This window comes from Strigops habroptila, chromosome 11, assembly GCF_004027225.2.
Source record: "Strigops habroptila isolate Jane chromosome 11, bStrHab1.2.pri, whole genome shotgun sequence".
Classification (NCBI taxonomy): domain Eukaryota; kingdom Metazoa; phylum Chordata; class Aves; order Psittaciformes; family Psittacidae; genus Strigops; species Strigops habroptila.
In genome coordinates this window covers 8,887,700-8,910,632 of record NC_046360.1, presented here as the reverse complement: position 1 = coordinate 8,910,632, position 22,933 = coordinate 8,887,700, and the positions used below count along the sequence as shown (strand labels likewise).

The window sequence follows — 22,933 nt, the reverse complement described above, 5'->3', positions numbered from 1 at the left end:
TGTTCTGGGTGTCTGAAACTAAAGAACAAATCTTTCTGATAGTCCTTCAGATCAGAGTGAATTTTCATGTCCAGTGTGGGTTAGCCAAGTGCCAGCATTCGGTGTAGTGTTCATATTCAGTGATAATACTTTGAAGTGACTGAGAATAATGTTATAGCCTTTATCGGGAAATACCAGAGGTATCCTGTTCTCAGGAGAATTGTTGTATGTGGTAATGATTCTTAAATACCATGTTTTGGACAACAGTTGCATTACATTCACCTGTTTCAAACTATCTTTAAGAAAAATATAAGTCAAAAGTGGAAAGGGTAAAAATGAAAGGGAAAAAGACCTCCTTATGCTATTCTGTATAGGGGGTTGGGAACAGAGAATATTTGAATTTTGGGGTTTATTAGCTAATTACAGAATCAGAACTTTTAAAAAAAATTATGCCAGGAGAACCATGAATACTCAGCATTAGCTTTTGGTAGATATTTTTCCTGCTTTAAAGACAGGATGGATGAAAGATCTTTAAGGATACTGGAGTTTAATGCTTTGAGTTTTAAAGTAATCTTTCTGTTTTAAAACTTTTAAGTATTTCAGTAGAGTATTCTGGGTTTGATAATCCTGTGTAATTTCTTTCCTGTGAATAGCTTCACATAAGCCACTATTTTGAGTATGGCTTCTGTTAATTTTTGAGTATGTGACATTTTGTTCTGCTAGAATAAAATGCGATTATATGCAATTGATCAATTAAAAATTAAAATGAATGTAACCCTCAAGTCAGCTAACATGCACTATGGATTTTATTTTCCAGTGTCTGAATCTTGGAGTGACGAAACATGTCTCAGTCAGGTGAAAAAGTAAAGGTAAAGAGATGGCTGCATGGCCAAAACTTTGCTTAGAATCTATTTAACTTCTGAAGATACTCATGTTTTTATTGAAGTAGTAAAACAGTGAATAAATGATACCTTATTGCTTCATATGTGTTTCTTAAAAGGATCTGCTTAGTAGAAACAGAGCTTGCATGTGCTCTTGCATCCGAAAGCATAGGCTTCGGGATGATTGCCAGTCAGTGAGTGTTTGCTTACATATTTACAATGGTGCCTTTACCTAAGGAAATTTCATTTGACAAACCATCTTTTCTCATGGTTTTCCCCATCTGAGTGGGTTTTAAAAGGTTTGTTAGCAAGTAACTATTGCCTTTTAAGTGATTTTTCACTGTATCCCCCCTACTCCGCTGGAAGTATGGCATGGTATAAAAACTATTCTCATTATAAACTCATCTGTAAAGGCAATTTGGTTCCAGCTATCTCATAGGTCCCTAAATAAGTGGCTGCAGTTCTTGTTTAGGCTCCTATTAGGTTTTCAGTCAATTGATAACAGATGGTGAAGCACACTGCCCTTTTTATAGCCCAGATCTCTTTGATAATTTTTTCAGACTGTTTCTTTTTCCTGCTTTTGTGTTACAAGTTAACCATTGTGAAGACAGGTGAACAGTTTCACAAGCAGAAGATAGATCTCTGTGTAGTTGTATCTTGGTAATCTTGGCATTACTATATATATATTTGTTATAGAAGATAGTAGGAACAGATACTAAATTTGAACAGATATTTTTGACCTCTAGCTTAAAATCTTTGGCATTTTTAGCTATGTTTTCAGTTTAAGATTAATAATAGTGTGTTCTTGCAAGCTTGCAGATTTTTTATCTGAGGAGAGACTTTTGTTTATGTGTAGCCCAAGGTACTTACCAGATTCCTCTTTATATCAGGTTGCTTGGTAAATGGGCCTGTTTCAAGGTCTGCCTTGCTATAGCAGGAAGAAAAAAAAGGTTTAATTCTCTATTTTTCAATGTGTTTTATGTACCTCTGCACTTTATTGTATAGAATCAAGTGAACTCTTTTTCAACTTTCTAGGAGGAAAGGGATCTCATTTATACTCAACTTTTGTTCTCTTGTCAGTTTTCTGACTCAGCAGGTTATGTGGGGTTCGCTAATCTGCCCAACCAGGTTCACAGGAAATCTGTGAAGAAGGGCTTTGAATTCACACTGATGGTGGTTGGTAAGTGCCTTGTTTAGGTATTTGTGACTGTTATACAACAACAAAAAAATTTCTTTCACAAAGACATGTGTCTTCCTACTTAGCAATTGGCTTTTATACAGAAGAAAAAGTTTTGGCCCTCTGTACACTTTCTAGATCTCTTTCTATGTTGTCATGTTTGGTAGGAATAAGTATTTGTGGTGATTAAAGATGACTTTGAGCCAACAGGACATTCTTGTACTCCTGACTCATCATCAGATGGTAGGGATAGTTGATTAATCTTTCTTTGACTCCCATTTCCCCATCTGAAGGCATGAATGCACATGGTGAATATCTTGCTGTCGAAATGGTGATGCTGCTATTGTGTTTTCTGCTGTTCCATACTGACTCACACTGATATTATCGCTAAACTTTTGATTTGCCTCTTCTGTGAATGAGCACCTGTAGGAATCTGATGGGAAGTCCCTTAGGCACAAAGCTGTTTTAAGTGATGTGTTGAATTATACTTGCATTGGATCAGTTTAATGTTATACAAGTGCAATGGGAGTCCATGGTACTATCACCTTTTTGTAGTGGTTACTTTGGAATGACAAGTTATTGCAAAATGAAAATGAGAAGAAATGCATAACACTTCCTTACAGTTCTCTGTGCTCTGTAGCACCTTTTGGGATTATTTGGTGACAGAACGTTCAGCAATGTCTGTGGAATAACTAGGTAGTTTGTGATAAGTGTAGAGATTTTGGTTTCATGTAGTTTGTGATGATAAATACATATAACTTTTCCATCTCTAAGATTAGGTGTTAGTAGCCTCTAAAATAACATGGCCAATCATTCTAAATGCTGACTTCTTTGATTCCTTGGGTTAGCAAAAAAAGGACTTTTTGAAATTCACATTTAGTAATTGCATGTACAGTTTTAACTTCGTTACTTTGATGTAGGAGAGAATTTGTATCACTGAAACTGGAACTTCTCGGGAGAATTTTGAATAATTTTCTTATGATTTTCTGCTTCATTTTTCATAGGACATATGTAGCCTGACTATAAGGGTGCAAAGCTTGACTCTTAATTTGAGATTGCTTTATTCATTCTCCCTCCTAATAGGTTCAATTTCTAGCTTAGGAAAACCTTAAAGCTCTCAGAAATTACAGCTCCTGATTTTCTAAGTTTAAATGAAAAAAAGCTTTTCTTTCGCTGAAGTAACCAAACTATCTCTAGCTGTATAGTCAAGTGCTACATGACCTTTTGGCTTTTATTATGAAATCTATTACAGTCAACTTATCATTTTCATGTAACATTTATAAAAACACTAGAGGCTTGTTTTTCCTGTGGTTTTAAAGTGCTTTGCTGAACCTTTGATGTTTTTATATCAAAAGCTAGGGTGGATCCTGATGAACAGATTATTTTTCCTCCAAAACGTGGGCTTGGCGAAAGAGGAGGTGCTTTGGGATAAAAGGTGTATATGCTTAATAACCTGAATTATTTTGTTTGTAGGTGAGTCTGGCTTGGGAAAATCTACTCTAATTAACAGTCTGTTCCTGACTGATCTTTATCCAGAACGTTACATTCCTGGAGCTGCAGGTAAACATGGTTTTACAGTTGCTCCAGCACAGAGTCTATGAAATGTCACATTCTTTCAGTTATCATTGCTTCATTCTGATGAGAACTTCACCCTTTCTTTCCCCTATCTAGGTGTATTTTAATCCTCCAGATTCTATTTTTTGAGCTGTCATTTTTTTCATTTATTTTCTTTCAAATTCAGCTTTTGTTGTTTCTTTATCAGTTGTTATTAAAATAACCAACACTTCTGCCACCCGAAACTTTTAGGTGTTAATATACCTAAATGTGATTTTGCTCTGATCCCCATTTCCTCTAATGCTTTTTGCCTGTAATGCCTTAAATCCTGCTAAGAGGTGTAAATACATTTTGACAAAGAATTCAGCATGCTTCTGAGAATTTTATTTCTTCATGTTGCCATGAGTAAATCCCCCCTTTTTAGCTCATTGCTTCTAGTTTATTTACAAAAATGTGGTGTTAAAGTTTGACTAGCTAACTTGTTTTCTACTTTAAAATATTTTGTGTCACATTGGCTGCAATACACTTCAGATTAATTTCCTCCTCTGTTGCTCTCTCCTGCAGGGATTTCTGCAGCAATTGATAGGCACAATAACAATCAAAATGTTCCTTTATTTTAGAGAAAATAGAGAGAACAGTTCAAATCGAAGCTTCTACAGTAGAGATAGAGGAACGAGGGGTGAAACTGCGTTTAACAGTAGTTGACACACCAGGATACGGAGATGCCATTAACAGCCAGGACTGGTATGTGTGTAAATACTGCCTTGCTTGATAGTTTGTATCTTACAAAACCACTGGTGTGTCTGTCTCTCCAAACTTAAGTGATCCAGCTGGTGGTCTTTGGATAACTTTGATGTACTAAAAGGAAGCAACAGATTCATTATTCTTAACGTTAATGGGGTGTTATCTTCAATTCTTGGTAGAGGGTCTTTTCGGAGTCCTTGCAGTTAAGCACAATTTTCTAAGCACTTCTGGATTCTGGGTGCTCATCTTCATATTGTCAGTGACATGATAATTTCATTTTGTGTGGGCTTTCAAATCAAGTTTCTCATACATTTTTCTGTTGCCTAAAATACACATCCCTAGTAAAACTGTATTACTTTGTACAACTTTTTGTTTCATTTTTCTAACAACTTACTTATGTTTTTAAAAGGTTTGGTTAGTGTTCTCTAGGCTGCCTATGATTCCCCCTCAAAATGAATAGCCTTCTGTCCAGTAAGATTCTCTGTGACCACTGCAGTCAACTTATATATGTCTCTATAGCTGCCTCTGACAGAAGGAAATTCTTTGTTTGTCTTTTAGTTTCCGTATCTCTGGCCCATCCAGTTTCCGTGTTTTTAATATGGTACTTTTAATTCCCTGTCCTTTCTGTGTGCTACTAGCAATTTGGGTAGAATTGCTTTTTTAATGATGGAGTTACTACTTATCTGTCTCTGGCCTAAATATTGCTGTTAGTCTTTAACAGCTGAAGTAATTGTCTGCAGGTACACTGGACAAGATAAGTATTTGCTTTAGCATAAAGACTGAGAAGAAAGAAAATGGTAAAATAGGTAGGAAGGAACTGGGCAGTTTGTAACAAAATCAGAATTAATAAGATTGTTCATAAATGTAATTTCCAAATCATCATGATGATGCACATCCCTTTAACTGTGGAGAACTGATCTTGTGATAATTTTTTTCAAATAAAGATGTGCTTACAGGATGCCTGAGTTATTCTAGTGCAACTAGAAGCTAAACTTTGATTTTTATTTTTTTATGAAGTAGCTGTCTTTTAAGAAGTGCTAACAATACTTATTTTGCTTAGCCTTTAGTTTTTGTTGGCACTTTTTGTGATGGTGGTGAGTAATCCTAAGGAAAACAAAGTGTCACTGTGCAGAGAAAGGGAGCATAAAGCTAATACTGTTTGATTTGAATTCTATAAGTTAAAGATCAGGAAGGAAGCAAAGAGCTGATAAAATAAACATCTATAATGCCAATAGAATGTTTTGTAATCTTTTCTTGACAGAATGCTGTGTTATCTGGAGCATTCTGAAGAACGTTCTTATTAGACATGGTTTTTCTTTTCTCTCTATGGTGTACTGTAGAAACACAGCAGAAGCAAAGGCAGTGAAGTTATATAATATACTAAATGAAAGTTTGGAAGCAAAGTTGTAGTGGGATTTTTATTTTTCTCCCACATTTCCTATTTTATTAAGTTAGAAAAAAGGGATCTTTCAGAGTAACACGAAGGCATCTTTCTGGACTGCAGCATGATCTTGCTTATTTTGTGCACTGTTGACTAGAGCTTCCTTCCGCTGGAGCTAAGAGCTTTGCAGCCCATGTATTGTGTTACATAGAGCTCTTCCTGTTGATTGTGTTCTAATGCCCTTTGTTTATTCTGTTAAGATGTTTCATAGAGACCTACGTGTTCAGATTTTTCCCCTTTCTTTTTTGGAGGCTTACTAAACAGAGTTATTGCATGATGATTCAGAACAGTAGAACAATTTACTGGTTTATACGTAGTTTTCTGTGACGAATCTTAAACATAAAAATATATTATGGGAACAAATAGTACTTACATACTAAAGAATAAAAAGATGTAGTTAGTTTTAGTTACGTCTTTCTAGTCCCATTTTCTTTTGTCACATGAAAAGACCTTGTCTGTAGTCTGATGAGTGTCATTTTGACAAAGTCTTTACAGGATGTCATAGGGACTTGGATGGATAGACTCTTTGTTTCAAACTATAGTCAAGACTAACCCAGTGCAACTACCTTCCTTCCTTGTAAGTTCAGAGGAAGCAGCAAGTTTGTGTTTTTGAATTTACGTTTGTGTTCGCTGCAGTTATGGTTAACCAGTAGATGGTGCTGATCTCAATCCAACTATTATAAAGCACTTCTTTGAGACAGCTGTAACTTCTGCAGACTGTTTTTCAGGGTGATGAATTTTACTAAGGTTATTTTTGAACGGGGTAAATCAAACTGGTACAATGTCTGTTAGGAGACAGCAATTGCTGAGAGTGTTTCAAATATCTTTCTCCTGAGTAGGTTTTCTTGTGGCTTTTGATTTCTGTCTTTGCATCGATGGAAGAGCTTAATTTTAGAGTTCGACTTTCAAGGATGGGAGCTGGGGTCAATTTTTTTATGTACTTTCCATCACAGAAGTAGTGCTAGTAAGTATTATATGTTGTCAGGAGTTTGTCCAGGAGGTGTCCTGGATTAGAAGAAGAACAGTATTGGATTTGGAAACAAGTTCTAGATTTAGTACAATGCGTTCTCTAAAGTCGATTATTTTTCGTTTTCCAAATGCTATTGAACTTAAACAGCCCATAAGGAAAGGTGGAGGCTAACCACAGTTAACTGTAGTGATAATTTTTTAGATTCTGTGTGAAGCTTTCATGCTAGCTGGAGTTCTGTAACCTAGAATCAAACTATACCTGAAAATGCTCTTTGTATCTGTTTAGGCATGTGTTTGGAGAATAGCAAAATTCTTTATGGTAGGAGGTTTGAAGCATAGGATGGCTGTTCCATGCATGTGGACAATGGGATCATGAGAAAAACGTGTCCTTAAAGTAGTATCTTTCATAAGACAAATGAGAAAGTATCTAAGGAGAGGAGGGGAAAAAAAAAATTGCTTCATGCACAGATTTGGGATCAAATCTGGCCTCAAAAGGATCAGTGACAAAACTTGTCTACAGATTAACTCATTAGATATTGCAGATCATAGGCCTCATTTTGTCTTGGTTGCAGTGTCATAGGTCATTCTTTAACTGCTTTCTGGCTGCTGCAAACTTTCTTGTTTTTTACTGGCTTATGTTAAGTTGATTTTGTGGGTTTTGGCAGCTTGGTAATGCTCATTTTCTCCCAGTGGGCTTAAATGCAACGGTTGTGTTGTTTGCTGTTACAATACAGGATGTGCTATCTCCTAAGTAATGGTAGCACAGTAGTATAAGCCAGGTGTTTCCCGGAAGTCAGGAGGTACAGGACACTAACGCCATATTAATATGGAAAATTATAGCTGTTAGAGCTTGAAAACTGCACGTAAACTGATTACATTGCCAGAGAAATGTGTGATAGTTGCTTTCCCATTGTTTGTTCTTGGTTTCTGTCCTAATATCTGTATGTCTTCAGTCTCATTACCTTTCACCAGCTAAGAGGAGAATAGCTAAGGTCAACAGGAACATAAACCCTATTGTCCTTTTTCAACGCATTTATCTATTTAGATGCTGGTTCTTAAAGATTTGAGCAGCACTAAGGTCAAAACTCAATAAATACATGTTTTGTTGCATTGTCTTCTGTGGTACGACCTAGAAATCTTGCAGATATAATCGTGTATGTACGTATATTTGGCTATGGATTTATTCCTCCTAAATTCAAAAGCTTACTCAACTTTGGAAAATCATATTCCCTCCAAGATCTCTTCCATCATTCTTGTTACTTTCTTTCATTATCCTCATTACAGCTGTGAAGCCCAGGGTTGAGCTTTGCTGTCTGTCACAGTATTTGCCATCATTCTATGTGTTCATTTTCCAGATTACTAATTCTGGTATTTGTGTTGTGTTCCCTTGTCTGTTTCCTCCTTAAATTTCTCTCGTCAAATTTGCATTTTCTCAACAACAGAAATACTATTTTTTCAGGTTAGGTTTTCTGCCCAGTTTTTCCTCAAGTAGCTTAAGATATGTCCGTGACACACAATCATCTGCCTAATCTTATCTTCATCAGTGTGTTCATTTCCCTTCTCCAGCAGCACTTAATATAAAGTGCTCTAAAAGGACTTTTATATTAATGTTGTTTGCGGGTGTCTACATGCTCTGGAATATCTTAAAGCAATCTTCTTAGCAATGCATCGTGTTTTCTTTTCTCTCTCTAGTCACAGCTGTTTATATCTGATTCATCTGTGTGTTACAATTTTGTGTTCCTTTACATATTTGTAGGGCATATTTTAAATTGCCTTGAACTAAGTAGGAATTATGTTTCTTTGCCCACAGAGTAGGATTCTGTAAGGTAACAAAAATAGCTTGATAAATCATGTGGTGGCTTAAAAATGTATTTGTATGTAATACAAGCAGACTAAATACCAGAGTTTTCATAGGTAACTATAGAAATTTAGCTCTAGGGTCAGGGTTGTAAATCAAGAGGACATCCGGGATATGTCAATTGTCAGTTGGTTTAAAAACAATTCCTCATCCCCTACCCCCAGAAAAAAGTATCAGTCTTCTGTTCCTGCCTGTGTTGTCTCAGCACTGAGTGCTTTTTTTCTGAGCTTGCACTTGAACTTTTTATCCAGTGGACATAGTAACACTTCAAAGTAGCTCTAGGCATGAATAGACACTCAGTGGTTGCTATCAAAGTATCTTTTTGCATTATCAAAATACTTTCAGTGCTAGATACAGTGCTAGCAGTTGAAGTTTTTGTAACAACTGTTCTTAATAAAATATGATTCTCCTCCTGTTATCTTTTCATAATAATTTCTTTATTATTTTAAAGCTGATCTATGATGCTTCTCTTTCTCCTCCCCATCCCTCCATACCACAGCTTCAAAACAATTATCCAGTACATTGACAACCAGTTTGAAAGATACCTTCATGATGAGAGCGGTCTAAACAGGCGCCACATTATAGACAACAGAGTCCATTGCTGTTTTTACTTCATCTCTCCCTTTGGGCATGGGTAAGAAAAAGCATCTGAGCTCTTGTATTTTAGGGCATTATATCTTGTTCATAAGTTTGTTCATTACTTGAACTGGAAACTTAACTTTAATATTGAGTTACTTCCCACACTATCAGTTAGCCAATGCAATTAAAATGATCTCTGGGGATTAATGTTCTCCTCTGCTTTGTCCCCTTTTTGGCATTCAATATTGTTTTGAAGCAGTCAGTATTACATTGTTTATCACCCAGAAACATAAGAGCTTGTAATATCCTATTAGAGTGATAATTTTAATTTCAATTCAACCTTTACACAACCAAGCCAATAATTTATTCTGGAAATACTATTTATGTAGAAACTTGAAATAATTTTAAATACATTTTATTTGTTAAAAAATAAAAACAAAATAAATAACCCCCCCCCCCCCACCAACCACCCAAACAAACAAAACCCCACAACCCCCCCACCCCTCTATTTTTATCCATTTTTTTTTTCTACTTGTTGGCAGGCTGAAACCATTAGATGTAGAATTCATGAAGGCTCTTCATGGAAAAGTCAACATTGTCCCTGTGATTGCCAAGGCTGACACACTGACGCTGAAGGAGAGAGAAAGGCTGAAGAGAAGAGTAGGTCTAACACTTGGTCACGGGAACAATGTAACCCATACAATGTTAAAGCCAAATATAAAGTAAATTCAAACTGAAAAGGGGGTGAGTGGTATTGGCCAAACACCTAATCTTCAGGAAGTGCGAGGTCGGCAACCTTCAGGGTGCTGTGCAGGGTGATGTGCTTTACCAGTGACACTTGCTGAGAACCTGGTCATTCTTGGCTGTTTTAGCAAGCAGTGTGCCCCAACAGAGCAGATTTTGAGCAAAACTGTTTAACAAGGGTTCAGGTCGTCCTGAAGTGCATGTAATGGAGAAGTTTCAGATTAGCTCTCATTTAGTCCAGTCCACTGAATGCCCATTAGTCATGGGAGTGCGTTAGATATGTTCTGAGATCATTAGTTTCATCCAAAAGAAACTTGGTTTCTGTGCTCTACCTGTGCTATGTAGTTTGTAGCAAAATGTGGTTAAGTTGAGGTGATTGGAAACTTGCTTAATAAGTGCATCCATGACACAAACTAAAACCCTAACGTAAAGGCAGGACAGTTGGGCTAATATAACAGGATGCTTTTTGTAGCTCTGTTGTTATGGAAAAATTTATGTTTTGTATACGTTTTTCCTACTAAGTTGTCTGTTTATGTGAAATACAAGGATGTACTCTGGATTGCATTGGAGAAAGTCTTTCCAGACAATGGTACTGAAATAAATCTTTTTGCATTGGAAGGTTTACTTGCTGTCTTTAAGGTTTGGTTTTTTTTGCCAAACCTTTCCAAGACAGCCCAGCCTCTGCCAAATAAGACGTTGTAGTGAATTCTTCAGAAATAAATCACAAATTTGTGGTTGTACAAGTTTTTTACCTTAAATCTAATTCCTAATTAATCTCATTATAGAATAATTTATCTAAGGAACGTAAATATTTAATCTTTCCTTGTTTATCCTCTTTAATTCAGAATGACTTCATGCACCGTGTTAAACAAAGGAATGGGTAGGTGATGAGACTGTATTATGCTGAGAGGTGGCTTAGTAAAATTTGAGACCACAAGTAAGGTTCTATTGCCTCCAGCCCAGTACATTCATTTGCAAAGTTTTAACAGATTTGAACCGTACAAAGCCTATGAATTTTTACAAGTTTAATAACTTATGCCTTGAGTAGTATAGAGATAATTACTACTTCTAAATGCAGCCTATACTTTGCACCAGACTCTGCAAACTTTTTTTTCATGGTAAAATGACAGCTTTTTTATTATATCTTCATATCATTTTATAATACAACTTTTTGATTTGTCACTGAGGGTGTGACAGATGTTTTGATTATGATCCTCTAGCTTTCAGTAGTCCGTTAGAATGGTTAGTGGATCTTTATTCCAAGGGCTCTTGTGTGAGGGTGTTTTTCTGTTTTCTTTGAGGGAGTACAGCTTTATTTAACTGGGAAAATAGTATAGTTAAAGTCATGCTTACAGAGCAGCACTTAGCTGATCTCAACCAATTCAGAGGATTTGTTTGGGGGTTTTTTTGGTGGACCAGTGTCACAAAGGTGTGACTGTGGTTTGTGCAGGCTTGTGAGGAACTGCAATTTGGCAAGGTGAGGTACTGCTGGCATTGCTGTTGTGTTTATAAAAGCTCAGTGATGTAAAGAAAACTTGCCTGAGAAATGGAATAAATCCTCAGTATCTGAGGAAGTTTAAAGTGAGGGCGGTTGTGACTGGATGAACCCTGTCTGCAGTGTAGACAAATATTCACTGAAGGGGGCAAGAGTTGTTTATACAAAAGTGACCAGCTTTATGATGAACTACGTGAAAAGGGGAGGAAAAAGGAAAAAAGTCATTCATTGACTTAAAAAGGTCCTCTAGATCTTGCAGGGAATAATTCTGTTTGGGCTTTTTAGCTTTTATTTTGTTGTTCCACAAATACTATGAGGAGATGACAGGTACTGTGGGCAAATTGAAAGAACTCAGGGAAATAACAAACCAGAGATGCAGCTGCTTATGCTCGTTTTATCGCTTCTCTCTTTCAGTGGGTGTATTGACTTGGTGAAAGATGTTTATCTAATGGTAATAGTGTTTGTGGAGCTGCTGCTTTTTATAAAGAAACTGTATTTGATCTTTCAGCAGTGTAGTTCAGGCTCAGTTTTCATAGGTACTTATTTTTTCATTCAGCATTTGGTAGCAGAATGATGTTGACAGATTTGAAGCAGGCATTCAAGTGTAACATTATTTTTACAATATAATTCTCTGGGAATCTGAATGTTCTGCTTTGTCATTTCAAATACATAAAATAAACCGATATAAATAGCTTCTAGCTACAGTCATCTTTCACAAAATCAATTCGTAGGTGAAGAGGAACATACTCTTACCAGGTTTCAAAACTTTCTGTATTTGTTTGGTGACTCTTTTCTTCTGTGCTCCTTTTATCTGCTGTTTGATGTTGGGGTCTTAGGGTCAAGCATAGCATAGTGCACGTGCTGTTCGACATTTACTTCTGTATGGTGTTATTGCTGAATTTTAGCTGACACATGGCAATAGTGCAAGTAAACGTGTTTCCCGGTGTGGATTTGGAATTGCTTGGTTTTCAGTACAATTCTGTAAGTGATGTTAGATTGAGGGTTTATGATGTAGGTTTTATTATGGAAGATGAAGATGAATCCCAGTTTACATATCCTGTGATGAACAGATCAATTTAAACCTTTCTTGACCATATTCAGTGCTAATCCACGTTTAGTTCTTTCTAGTTTGAGCAAATTTACTTTTAACTAACTAGCCTTTAGAACAGTCTGCTCTTGCATAGATGGACACCACATTTATGTGTTGGCTAAACACAGTGAGACGAATGGCACTTCTGCTGTAGACTGAGGGAGAGGTTAGGAAACAGGTAAACACATCTTCATTATTTTTGTGCCTCTGGCAAAGGTCACTCTACAAACTGAGTTTATATTAAGTCAAATGTATAATCTGGTTCCAAAGCTTTGAAAGTCTAGCTACTGTATATTGTTCTAACTCAAAGTATCTTGGCTGACAGAATCTCTAATCAAGATTAAGAATCAAAATCCTGCTTTGCTGACGCAGCTTGAAGTCTTTTTTTTTTTTTTTTCAGATGTTTCTGCCATTTGGCCATCAATCTAAAGTAAAATGTTTTTGTTTTGCCGCTTGCAGCAAGATCAGTTTGTGGTGCCTGCAAAGGAAACCCAGCTTGGAGTAATTCCTGTTTGGTCTTTCTGGAATTCAAAGTTATTTTTTAAAACTCTTGAGTGGGAAGAAATGCAAGGCAGTTTCACAAGCTGTGCCATGCACGGCTGCTAAGGAAACCTGCTCAAAAGAATGACTTCATGAGAGGGGAACTAATATTTTGACTTTTTTCTTAATTTCCCATGGGAAGGCTAATCTTTAGGAACACAGAACCCTCTGAGGCCAATAAAATTCAGATTTGAAGAAGCAAAATGCTGCTACATTGTTAGGAGCATAAAATACAGTTTGTTTTTATTGCAATTCTTTTTCCTTTCAGGAAAGCACTAGGTTTAACAGCTGTAATATATTATTCTAGCACCCCTTGCTGTCGGCTTTCCCGTTATTGTTTCACTTGCATTTTATCTTTAAGATCTCAGCCAGGTTAAATGTGCTTTCTTGCTTCATGCAGCTGCTTAAAGGCATCGCACTGCAGCGCTGCCCCACCTATCCCAGCTGTGCAGCTTCTGTTATCATTTAGTGACAATTCAGTTATCTTCCATTTTGCAACCTGCATTGCTTTAGATGTAATTGGGCAAATGTAACTGTGGATAGTTTCTTGGCAACACCTATCCCCAAATTTCTTTTTTCTTTTAAAAATATTGCTCTCTGTGTAGGTGGGGGCTCATAACACTTTATTCGGTGTGTGTGCGTGTGTGTGAGTGCGTGGGATGTTTATATACCTGGCAGGAAAACATTGTCATGGGAATAGCTGTGGTTCATACATGGTCATTCCTCTTCCAGTGGTGTGAAGGATTGTTTTATTGTAAACAGCTGTTTAATAATCAAGATCTGGTTGGATAAGTTTTATTTATACCATAGCTATCAGTTGCCATCACAATAAAGGATCAAGGAACCCTGCAATGCTCTTGAGAAGGCTCATTAAGACCTCTCATCTATTTGAAGTCTGGTTGTACTTGTATTATCAAGTTAATGTCCAGTTATATATGTTATAATGACAGCACAAGTCCTTACATAGGCTTTCCTGAACGTTTTTATCATTACGTCAACCCTCACTCTGATTTTCCCCAGACTTTGCTGTAAGAGTTCATTGCTGCAGTAGTGCTGCTGCTTGGTTCAGGTGCCAGGTGTGGGGTTACAGTTGCAACTGGTTAGGGAATACTAATCTAGGAAGTCTACACAAATATCCAAGATCCCTTTAAAGAGAGTTATTGTGGAATCTCGGCATTCTGCATACTCTCCTCCTACCACCATACTTTCTGTAGAGAAAGAAAATCTTGTCAGTGCATTTGATGGGATTTCTGACTTAAATATTATGAATAGTATGGCAGCAGAAGCATTCTCTTCAGTTTTGAAGAAAGGATTGACTTGTACCACCTTTTGAAACTGCCAAAAGTCTGGATTTATGCTAGCTGCTGCTTACCCCTGCAGTGATTTCATTAGGGAAAGAATGTATACAGGAATACAGAATAGCGAGTGTATTTTTTTTATGTTAATCTCAGACATTAGTGGCAATAAAGAACACTGGTTTTGGATGGTTTTTCTGTTGGTGGATTTTGCATAACTTTCTCTGGTTCAAGTGAATAATAATCTTTTGTGGTTTTTGATTCAAGGGACACTGTCTTTTAAATTTTTGTACCTAATAAATACACAAAAATATGCTTTGACACGGGCTGCATGGTTTTGATGCTGTAACTGACACTTCCAAATTCATTGTTTTTACTATTTTTTTCATATTAACTTCACATGGGTTTGTCTGCTTCTGTATTATGCTCCATGTAAATCTTTTTTTTTTTTTTTTTTATTATTTACTTGCTATTTTCTAAGAATGCATTTCTGCTCATGATTATTTCTAAGCATTCCCCTTCAAGCAGAAAAGCATCCTGAGTTTTCTAGATGTGACAAACTAGTAAATCAAATGTATATATTTTTAACTTAATACCTTGCGATGAAATAAGAATTTAGTATTTTTCCTTATTTGTAAACTTCAGGTTCTGGATGAGATTTCTGAACATGGCATTAGGATTTATCAGCTCCCTGATGCAGATTCTGATGAGGATGAGGAGTTTAAAGAACAAACCAGAGTTCTAAAGGCAAGTTTTGCTCCTAATTTACTATTTTGCTGTAGTAGTTCTTCAAGTCTACAGTATGTTTAAAGGTACTTTGTTCCTTTATAACGTGTTGAAAATTCATGTTTGCTTTGGACGTTAAGTCTGAATTTTAATCCTTTTTATTCCAGTCTCTGCTTCTTTAGAATTCCAAATATAGCATGTTGTGATTTTTCTTTTCTCTTTTAAATGTAAGGAACTCTTCACCAAGAACTGTGATTTGCAGTCTGTTTTCTGACTCAAACCTTTTAACGTGCAAGCAAATGTCTGTGTGTTATGGTTACTATACTAATTAGCAACTTTCCTCTTGTTAGAGCAGATAATAAAGGTTTTACTGAAGTAATTTCCTCTTTGTGCTGTGATACTGGCAAAGGTGCTTGAAGAATGTATCGAAATTCTCTCTCTAGCTACTTTAATCTCTATCTGAAGTATGTTTCTGTTGGCTCTTTTCCATGCATGATATTATGTCAGATGACACATTATGCCCAAACTGTACTTCAACAACAGTCAAGTGTTCCTAAAGCAAAGCGTCATTTCCTTTTGTGCCTCTGTTAAGACAAACTGATCCTAACAAAACTACAGGTGTTAGGAATGAGAGGTTGCATTGCCTGGAATAGGATTTGTTGGATGCAGAAGGATTTTAGTAGAGTGCATTTGTCAGCATTTCTTTCCCTCTCTCCTATCTGTTACTTAAAAGTCTTTGTGCTTTCTTTAAAAGAAAACAAAACACAAACCAAAGTAACCGGTCAAAAATCAAAACAATAACTTGTTTTGCTCTGTCTCAACTAGGCTAGCATTCCCTTTGCTGTTATTGGATCCAATCAACTTATTGAGGTGAAAGGGAAGAAAATCAGAGGCCGTCTGTATCCCTGGGGAGTTGTTGAAGTTGAAAATCCAGAGCACAATGATTTCCTTAAACTGCGCACAATGCTGGTGTGAGTAATGGTAAAATTATCCCATCTCCTGTGGTGATGTAACTGTTACAATGACTAGAGAGGTATAAAAACATGAACTCCTTAATTCCAGACGAGCTCTGGTGGCTCTGTAGGGCGGCTTTTGAGCCCCCTGCAGCTTGTTTTGCTGCTGTAATTCTCTGACTTCAGAAAATAATTTTCTATATTTTACATTGCCAGATATATGTGACAGTTTCTGTACCTTATATGAACTGATTTGATGGGTTTACATACAAATTGATGTTTTCTTACAGTGCACTGGGAGGGGCAGAGAGGCTTTTATGATAATACTCAAAGTGATTGATTAAACTGTGAAGAGTATTCTAAAGGCAAAGCTCAATTTTCTTGGCAATATAGGAAATCTATTGAATGTGGTACCCTGCCCCTTTCTGATTTTAGCTGATACGGATATTCTGCCTGTGTAGATGGTTATATGTGATTTTTTTTGTTTGTTTTAATGATGTCTCGCTATTGTTGGAAATTGAATTCAGTCTCCCTTGGGCAGGGATTGCCCTCTGCTGGTCGTTGGTAGCAAGCATTTTTTTCCTTATTTGACGATTGGAAATTGTTAGGCAATGCCAACTGTAACGTGAATCGAGGAGCTCCACCTCCTTCTCAGTTACAAATTATGCTTAAGAACACTTAAAAGTCAAGAAATACTTTAGGAATTAAAGAATCTTTCTGAATAACTTTCCCCAAGGTTTTTAACGCTGCAAAGACTGATATAAATAACTCTTACAAAGTAATCAGTGAGCAAGAGGACGACAACATACTTTGAATCTTTGAAGAATACTGGTGGGAGGCACTTAAGTATGATTTAAAGACCAATAACATGAAAGCAGAATCCTGGCTAGCTTTATGGCAGGCTTGGTCTGTAAGGATTATTTTCCCAGTAGATACATCCATTATATAAAACAGAACTAGAAGATAAAAGGGTGGGTTTCTTCCCTTTGGCAAGAAGGACAAAGTGTTCAGTAGTCTTTTGCATCTTCCAGAACGCACATGCAGGACCTGCAGGAGGTGACCCAAGACTTGCACTATGAGAACTTCCGTTCGGAGAGACTAAAACGAACTGGCAAGTAAGTATGTGTGTGCCTTTGGGCTCTGCTGGCTGCAGTCTCTTCTTTTGCCACTGACATCGGGCTTGCTCTTCCTCTTAACTGATCCTATCTGTAAATAATTATTTCTCATGAGATTTCAATCCATAGAGTTACTGAAATTTGTATGAAACACTCAAAGAGGAGTAATATGTAGCAAAGTGCCATGCTTCCAGCTATTCTTGGTTTTGTATCCATTCCCTTTTCTCTGTGCTTTTAACTGGAATGTGCATAAGGAACTATTAGGCTGCAAGCAGGGTTTTTTATTTAATGACATCAACTTGGAAAAAATAAACTCTAGCGGGCACATTTAAACAGGCTTCAGCCTATCTGATGTTGCTTCTTCAGTCATTGCAGGACTGCTGTGATGGCTGTTCTCTTGCTCCTTCACATATAGCTGGAAAGAGAGGTTTAGACCAGAGAACCTTATTTATTTATTTATTTATTTTTTCTATGTGTGGATTTTGTGGTGGGGTGTTTTGTTTCTTTTTCCTTGGTAAGGTTTCTGTTCTTGGAAACTTAATACAAAAACTTCACATCTACCTGTGCCGCATCTTTTTTGACAGTGACTTATTCTTATCCCCAAGAATACTTTACTTGTTCTTTTAAGTATTTGGCCAACCATTTTGATCTTAAAGAAGAAAGGAAATAGCCTACACAGCTTTTTTTATTGGTAGATTTTTGTATCATGGATAGTGGAGGAAATCTCTTGATTAGAGTAAGCGGCAAAAAATCCCCATAGCAGTGAAGAAATCCAATTTTTAGAAATGGAGAATGAATAACAAGAGTATGAGATAAAGACAGCTTATTACTAAAAGGATGCACAGGTTTAAGAATGTCTGAATTTCCTCTGTGTAGAAGCATGTAGACTTTTTTGTTGTTGTTACACTAGCTGAAATATGAGCCTAGAATTTGTTCTGTAAGATTTTTACTTCTGTATCTTATACCATCGATGTGCTCTTTTGTTCAATAGGCCTGTTGAAGAAGAAGTGGTAGACAAGGATAGAATCCTCCAGCAGAAAGAGGCTGAGGTAAGAGGGAACTTCTAGAACTGTTGTTCTTTAATGTAACATGCTATGTTCCAACTTCAGTCTTTACGTCAGCTACTGCCTACAGAGTGTAAGATTGGAGCTGTGAAGAATAACAGACCTAATCTGAACGTACAAGTTGCCCATACAAAGTGTTTTGTTTATAGTCGCTTGCATACTGTGGATGGTAGGTAGCATGTGGTCTCTTGGTTGTGGTCAGGGTATTTATCACTTCCAGTTTGTATGCTAATTTTCCAGAAGGATAGTTGCTATTTTTTAAGTATTGAAATCAATTTGTGTTTGTCAGCTACACATGCTGCTTTGAACAGTGTGTTGGGGTAGACTGATACTCTAATGTCATGTCAGATGTGCATGGCTTACTATGAGCATGTTACCAGAAAATTTCTTATATCTTGTGGCTATGGAGTAGAAAAAGGTTGTTAAGTCTTAAAAATCCCATGATATAATTAATTTGTGTGGTTTTCCCCTTAATTTTGACTTGCAGCAAAATTTGTAGCATTTCTGTTGTACCAGTCAACTTATGGATTTGGTGTGATTTCTTATGCTGGTTTCAAACTATTACTGAGCCTTTCAACATAACATTATAATGCTAAAGTTCTTAAGATGCAGAGAATTTTTAGCCTAGTATGTAAATTGAAGTAGTACGCTGCCAATGGTTATGACTGCTTGCATTGTGAAAACTTAAGACTTGCTGCCAATTGGAAGAGTGTTTTTTCTGTTCATGCTTTTATCCAATTCAGCTTGGATCCAAGTCCGTAAATGCAGGAAGACATGATTTAAAAGATCAATGCATATATGCAGTGATTTGGAGTAAGAAATAAAAAAAACTACAAGCATTTTTGTGTGTTTCTGAGGGGAAAGATTGACTCCCATACATGGAAATTTTTGAAATATAGTTAATTCAGTCTGTGCATTCCCTTTTTGCTTTATAACATTCATATTTAAAAATAGCCAATCCTGGTTAGCTACTGGCTAACCCTGGCATGTTGACTTAAATAGCAAAAAATTTTCCTAAAACAAAATGCAGAAGCAGCAGATTATCGCCGTAACTAGTAGTTACTAATAGGAATTACTCGTGGTTAAATGGGCTGCATCTTTATCACTGTATAACTTTATTTCAGGAACATGAGCACACTTCTTGGTCATGCACTTAGGAGAGTGGAACTTCGCGAGTGTTCTGTACACAAACTAGCTGCCTCCCATTTACTGATGTGAGTGCAAATCTGCAGCACACCATCAGCTGGCACCAGCAATACCAGATGCTTTGAAAATGTCAAGAGCATTTTTAAAAATGTTTTGTGTTTCTTTTTTTGAGGTTGTCTTTTTTCCCTTTTCTTTCTTGATGATTCCAAGATTCAGGCAGTAGACTTTGAGAATTTAAGTCGTAACTGTTTCTCCTGTTATTTGAACAATATAAATTGCATATGTCAAGTAGTTAAGTAGAAACTTGAGTATCCTTGTAGGACTGTTCGTCTTCAGTCTTACATCTTGAAAAATCTCTTATAACCATTTCCCCTGGAAACTGGGGGAAATGTTCTCCTGGCGGGCACGTTATTATATACCGGTCTATTCTGACCACTCTGTGTGAATGTGTATATACAGTATTTTATAGAATCATAGAATAGTTAGGGTTGGAAAGGACTTTAAGATCATCTAGTTCCAACCTCCCTGCCATGGGCAGGGGCACCTCGTACTAAACCATGTTGCCCAAGGCTCTGTCCAACTTGGCCTTATGTATGTAATGTATTTTTTATATAACATGGCTAAAGGGATGAAGTCTTGAATTTCTTGGAGGACAGTCTCTGGAATTTTCCTCTGGGACAAATCACCTCTGAATAACTGCTGATGAAGTTGCAGAGGATTAGGTTAGAAATTGAAAAAAACCAAATAGATTTTTAACTTTTTCATTCTGTTATCCCAAAGAGATCAAGAGGCTTTGCTGAATCTTCCGTAGATAAGCTGGTATGAAGTCCCTTCATCTCTGTATCATCCCCAAGGTTCAGACTGGGAAAAATCTGGGGAGGAAAGAGGCACAGAGGAAATGGGCTTGCATTCCATGGCCTTTTTCAGAGAAAACAAATATCCATTTCCCCTTCTGTTTTGCATTCCCATCAGCAACGGTGCTTGAAGTTCTATTTACAGTTTTGTGAGGTTTATATAACCTTGGAAGGAATGAATGCTTGGGCTAGTGCCAGGATCATCTTTATCAAGACATCACTTTTGCTAAATGATCTTTTATTATGCCAAAGGATGTGGTCCCCAGTTCAGCAATTTGGAATTGCTAATCTGTCATTTTGGATTTATTGCTCAGTCTGGTTGTGCTTCTTGCTCATCTGCAAGTGATAACCTGTTTTCCTGAGCTGGGAAGTGAAAATAAGAATAAAGGTATCCATGTTCCTTGCTGGAAATATGCTGCAGGTCAGATTATTTTGGTGTTGTAGCATAAATGGGCACAACCTTAAAGTTTGTAGTGTTGGACCTATTCTTCCTACTCTGAAAATATGTGTTTGTGGGCTGTTACTACCCAATGCAGGGAGGCAGAATGTTTCGGCCTTCCTCCATAAAGTAATCTATAGTCTTAGTCCTGGGAGAACATCATGAGGAGAAATTAGTAATCCATTGTCAATGGGAACCCTTAGAGGGGCTGGAATGAAGAACAATCTTACTTTTTTTTGGTGTGGGTTTTTTTGGGTTTTTTTTCGGGGGGGGGGGTAATTGCTTTTATTTTGTCCTTTTGAGTTGTCTTCTGAAGGAGCAATGCTTGCTGCCCATGCAGTGTGATGGCTGTGCTATTTATACTGTAAATATGTTCTATGAAAAACATTTATCTCGATGGTAGCCCCTTTTCCCATATAGTAAATTTGTCAGGAGTATTGTTCCTGTCTGAATTTAACAAGATTAGTTGTACTCTTTGGTATTGGAAGTATTTTTAACCAATGGCAACTATCATGGGAACATCCTGATTTACTAGAAAATCCACTGCAGTTTTCCATCTTGCCCTATTCTTGCAGCTTCTCTTGTTATGAACTTTCTTATGTAAAAGCATGGGCAGAAATAATCATACTTGGTATGAGGAGGGGAAGCATGTCAGTGGGAAGTAGATATTGTTTGGTTTTTAACATTTATTTTCCTGTGATATCTGTTGGGTTGTCACTAGAAAAGCCACTCACCTTGTTCAGGCAAGAGTAGTGCTTGTTGGTATTCTGGGCAAAATATACTACACGTGGAAAGCAGAGCTGTGTATCCGGATGCTATTAAGAAGCTGTATGGTTCACTTTTAAGTCTGTAACCTTAACTCTCATTTTAAATGTGTGTTTCCTTCCCATGTTGCTACAGTAGTTACGTGTAGTCACTACCCAGTAGTCACATGAACTAAATTTTCATCCTGACATAAGTGGAGTTTATACCAATGTTAAATTTACCCTCTGACTTTTGTTACCTGGGAATTCACAGGAATTACTTGTTTTAACAGATTTCCAAACATTGTTTCCTAGCTTCCCTTCACCATGTGCATCAACCCTATGCTATCATGTTGTGGTATCCATTCTTTAGGGGATGAATGCAAGTTCCTGCAAAATATATTAATGCTGCTCTTGCAAGGGAGAGGGTTTGCTGCTGAGCAAGATCAAAGTCATTTTATGCCTTTGATGCTTGCAGTCACCAACAGCAAAGGGAACAGAGATGTTGATATGACACCAATTTGAGTCTTCTGTGTGATCTTTTACATTCACCTTTATAAAGAGCAAAGGTCTGTCTGTGCAGTAGGTCTAGTAAGGTGAAAATGTGTAGGTTTTAGCCTGTATTGTAACATGTAGGAATGGTTCTTATGTCCTATCCTCCACTTGAAGAGGAATCATGGAAGAGACTGACGTGGTGACCACTTTGAGTACGATACAGCTTGAGTCTTGGGTTTTTTTAATTTTAATGTAACACTGGAGCTGTCAGGATTCCTACTGTGCAAACCACTTCCTTTCTCCCTATTACCTCTGACTCTAGCCCTGTGGTTATGTGGTCAGGTTTTAGCGTGTGGTGTCTATCATTACTCATAGGATGTCTGCTAAGAATACTGTTACGAAACTGATAGTTGTGAGTTTGATTAGAGCTCTTGAGAAGCCAGTGTTATAGCAGAAAGTAACCATTCTGGATTGTTTGCATATCAAATGTTCAACAAAAACTATAACAAAATGCTGATGCAGCTCAGGATGCACTGAAATATAAGTGTGCTTGAGAACCTAATTTTATTTTTTTGCCTACTTTCCTTATGAAAAGGAAACTTCAGTGACTTCTTACTTACTGATGGCCATAGGAGACATCAATGTGCTTAGGTTCTTTAGCAGGCTTTGCTCTTGTAAGTTTTTCCACCGAATTAGCTTAAATAGCTTCAGAAACTTGCCATTATTTACCTAATGGATAAGACTAACACTTCATCAGCAGCTCTCAAAAACACCATGTGAAAATGGAAAATCTTCCTACAATCTCAATGTTAAGAGTGGAGTAGGTCTCCTAGTGCTTTTGTCCTGCCTTATGTTTGAATCACATGCAGCATCTGATTTCTTTCATGGTGTGGGCATACTTTTATCCATTAAGGTTAAGAAAATGCAAGACTCAATGCTGTATTTAAGTCTTAAAATATGATGTTGGTTATTAGCAGAATTCTGCATTTGAGCAATACCGTAATACATGTGCAGCAGTATCTTCCCCTGTGATTGCTGAATGGTTTCTATTT

The 22,933-nt window shown here is 37.0% G+C and overlaps 1 protein-coding gene across 5 annotated transcripts in view; it reads left to right on the top strand.

The window, feature by feature from the left end:
- LOC115614618 (septin-2) overlaps positions 1 to 22,933 on the top strand; it is a 37,713-nt gene that overhangs the window by 5,247 nt on the left and 9,533 nt on the right. For all 5 annotated transcript variants that reach the window (XM_030501745.1, XM_030501748.1, XM_030501744.1 and 2 more), the window contains exons 2-11: positions 797 to 848; positions 1,941 to 2,040; positions 3,511 to 3,597; positions 4,212 to 4,335; positions 9,103 to 9,237; positions 9,725 to 9,842; positions 14,992 to 15,093; positions 15,898 to 16,043; positions 17,057 to 17,140; positions 18,132 to 18,189. In XM_030501745.1, the coding sequence (XP_030357605.1) occupies positions 822 to 848; positions 1,941 to 2,040; positions 3,511 to 3,597; positions 4,212 to 4,335; positions 9,103 to 9,237; positions 9,725 to 9,842; positions 14,992 to 15,093; positions 15,898 to 16,043; positions 17,057 to 17,140; positions 18,132 to 18,189 (981 nt within the window). In that variant the 5' untranslated portion in view covers positions 797 to 821. The remainder of the gene's footprint in view (positions 1 to 796; positions 849 to 1,940; positions 2,041 to 3,510; positions 3,598 to 4,211; positions 4,336 to 9,102; positions 9,238 to 9,724; positions 9,843 to 14,991; positions 15,094 to 15,897; positions 16,044 to 17,056; positions 17,141 to 18,131; positions 18,190 to 22,933) is intronic.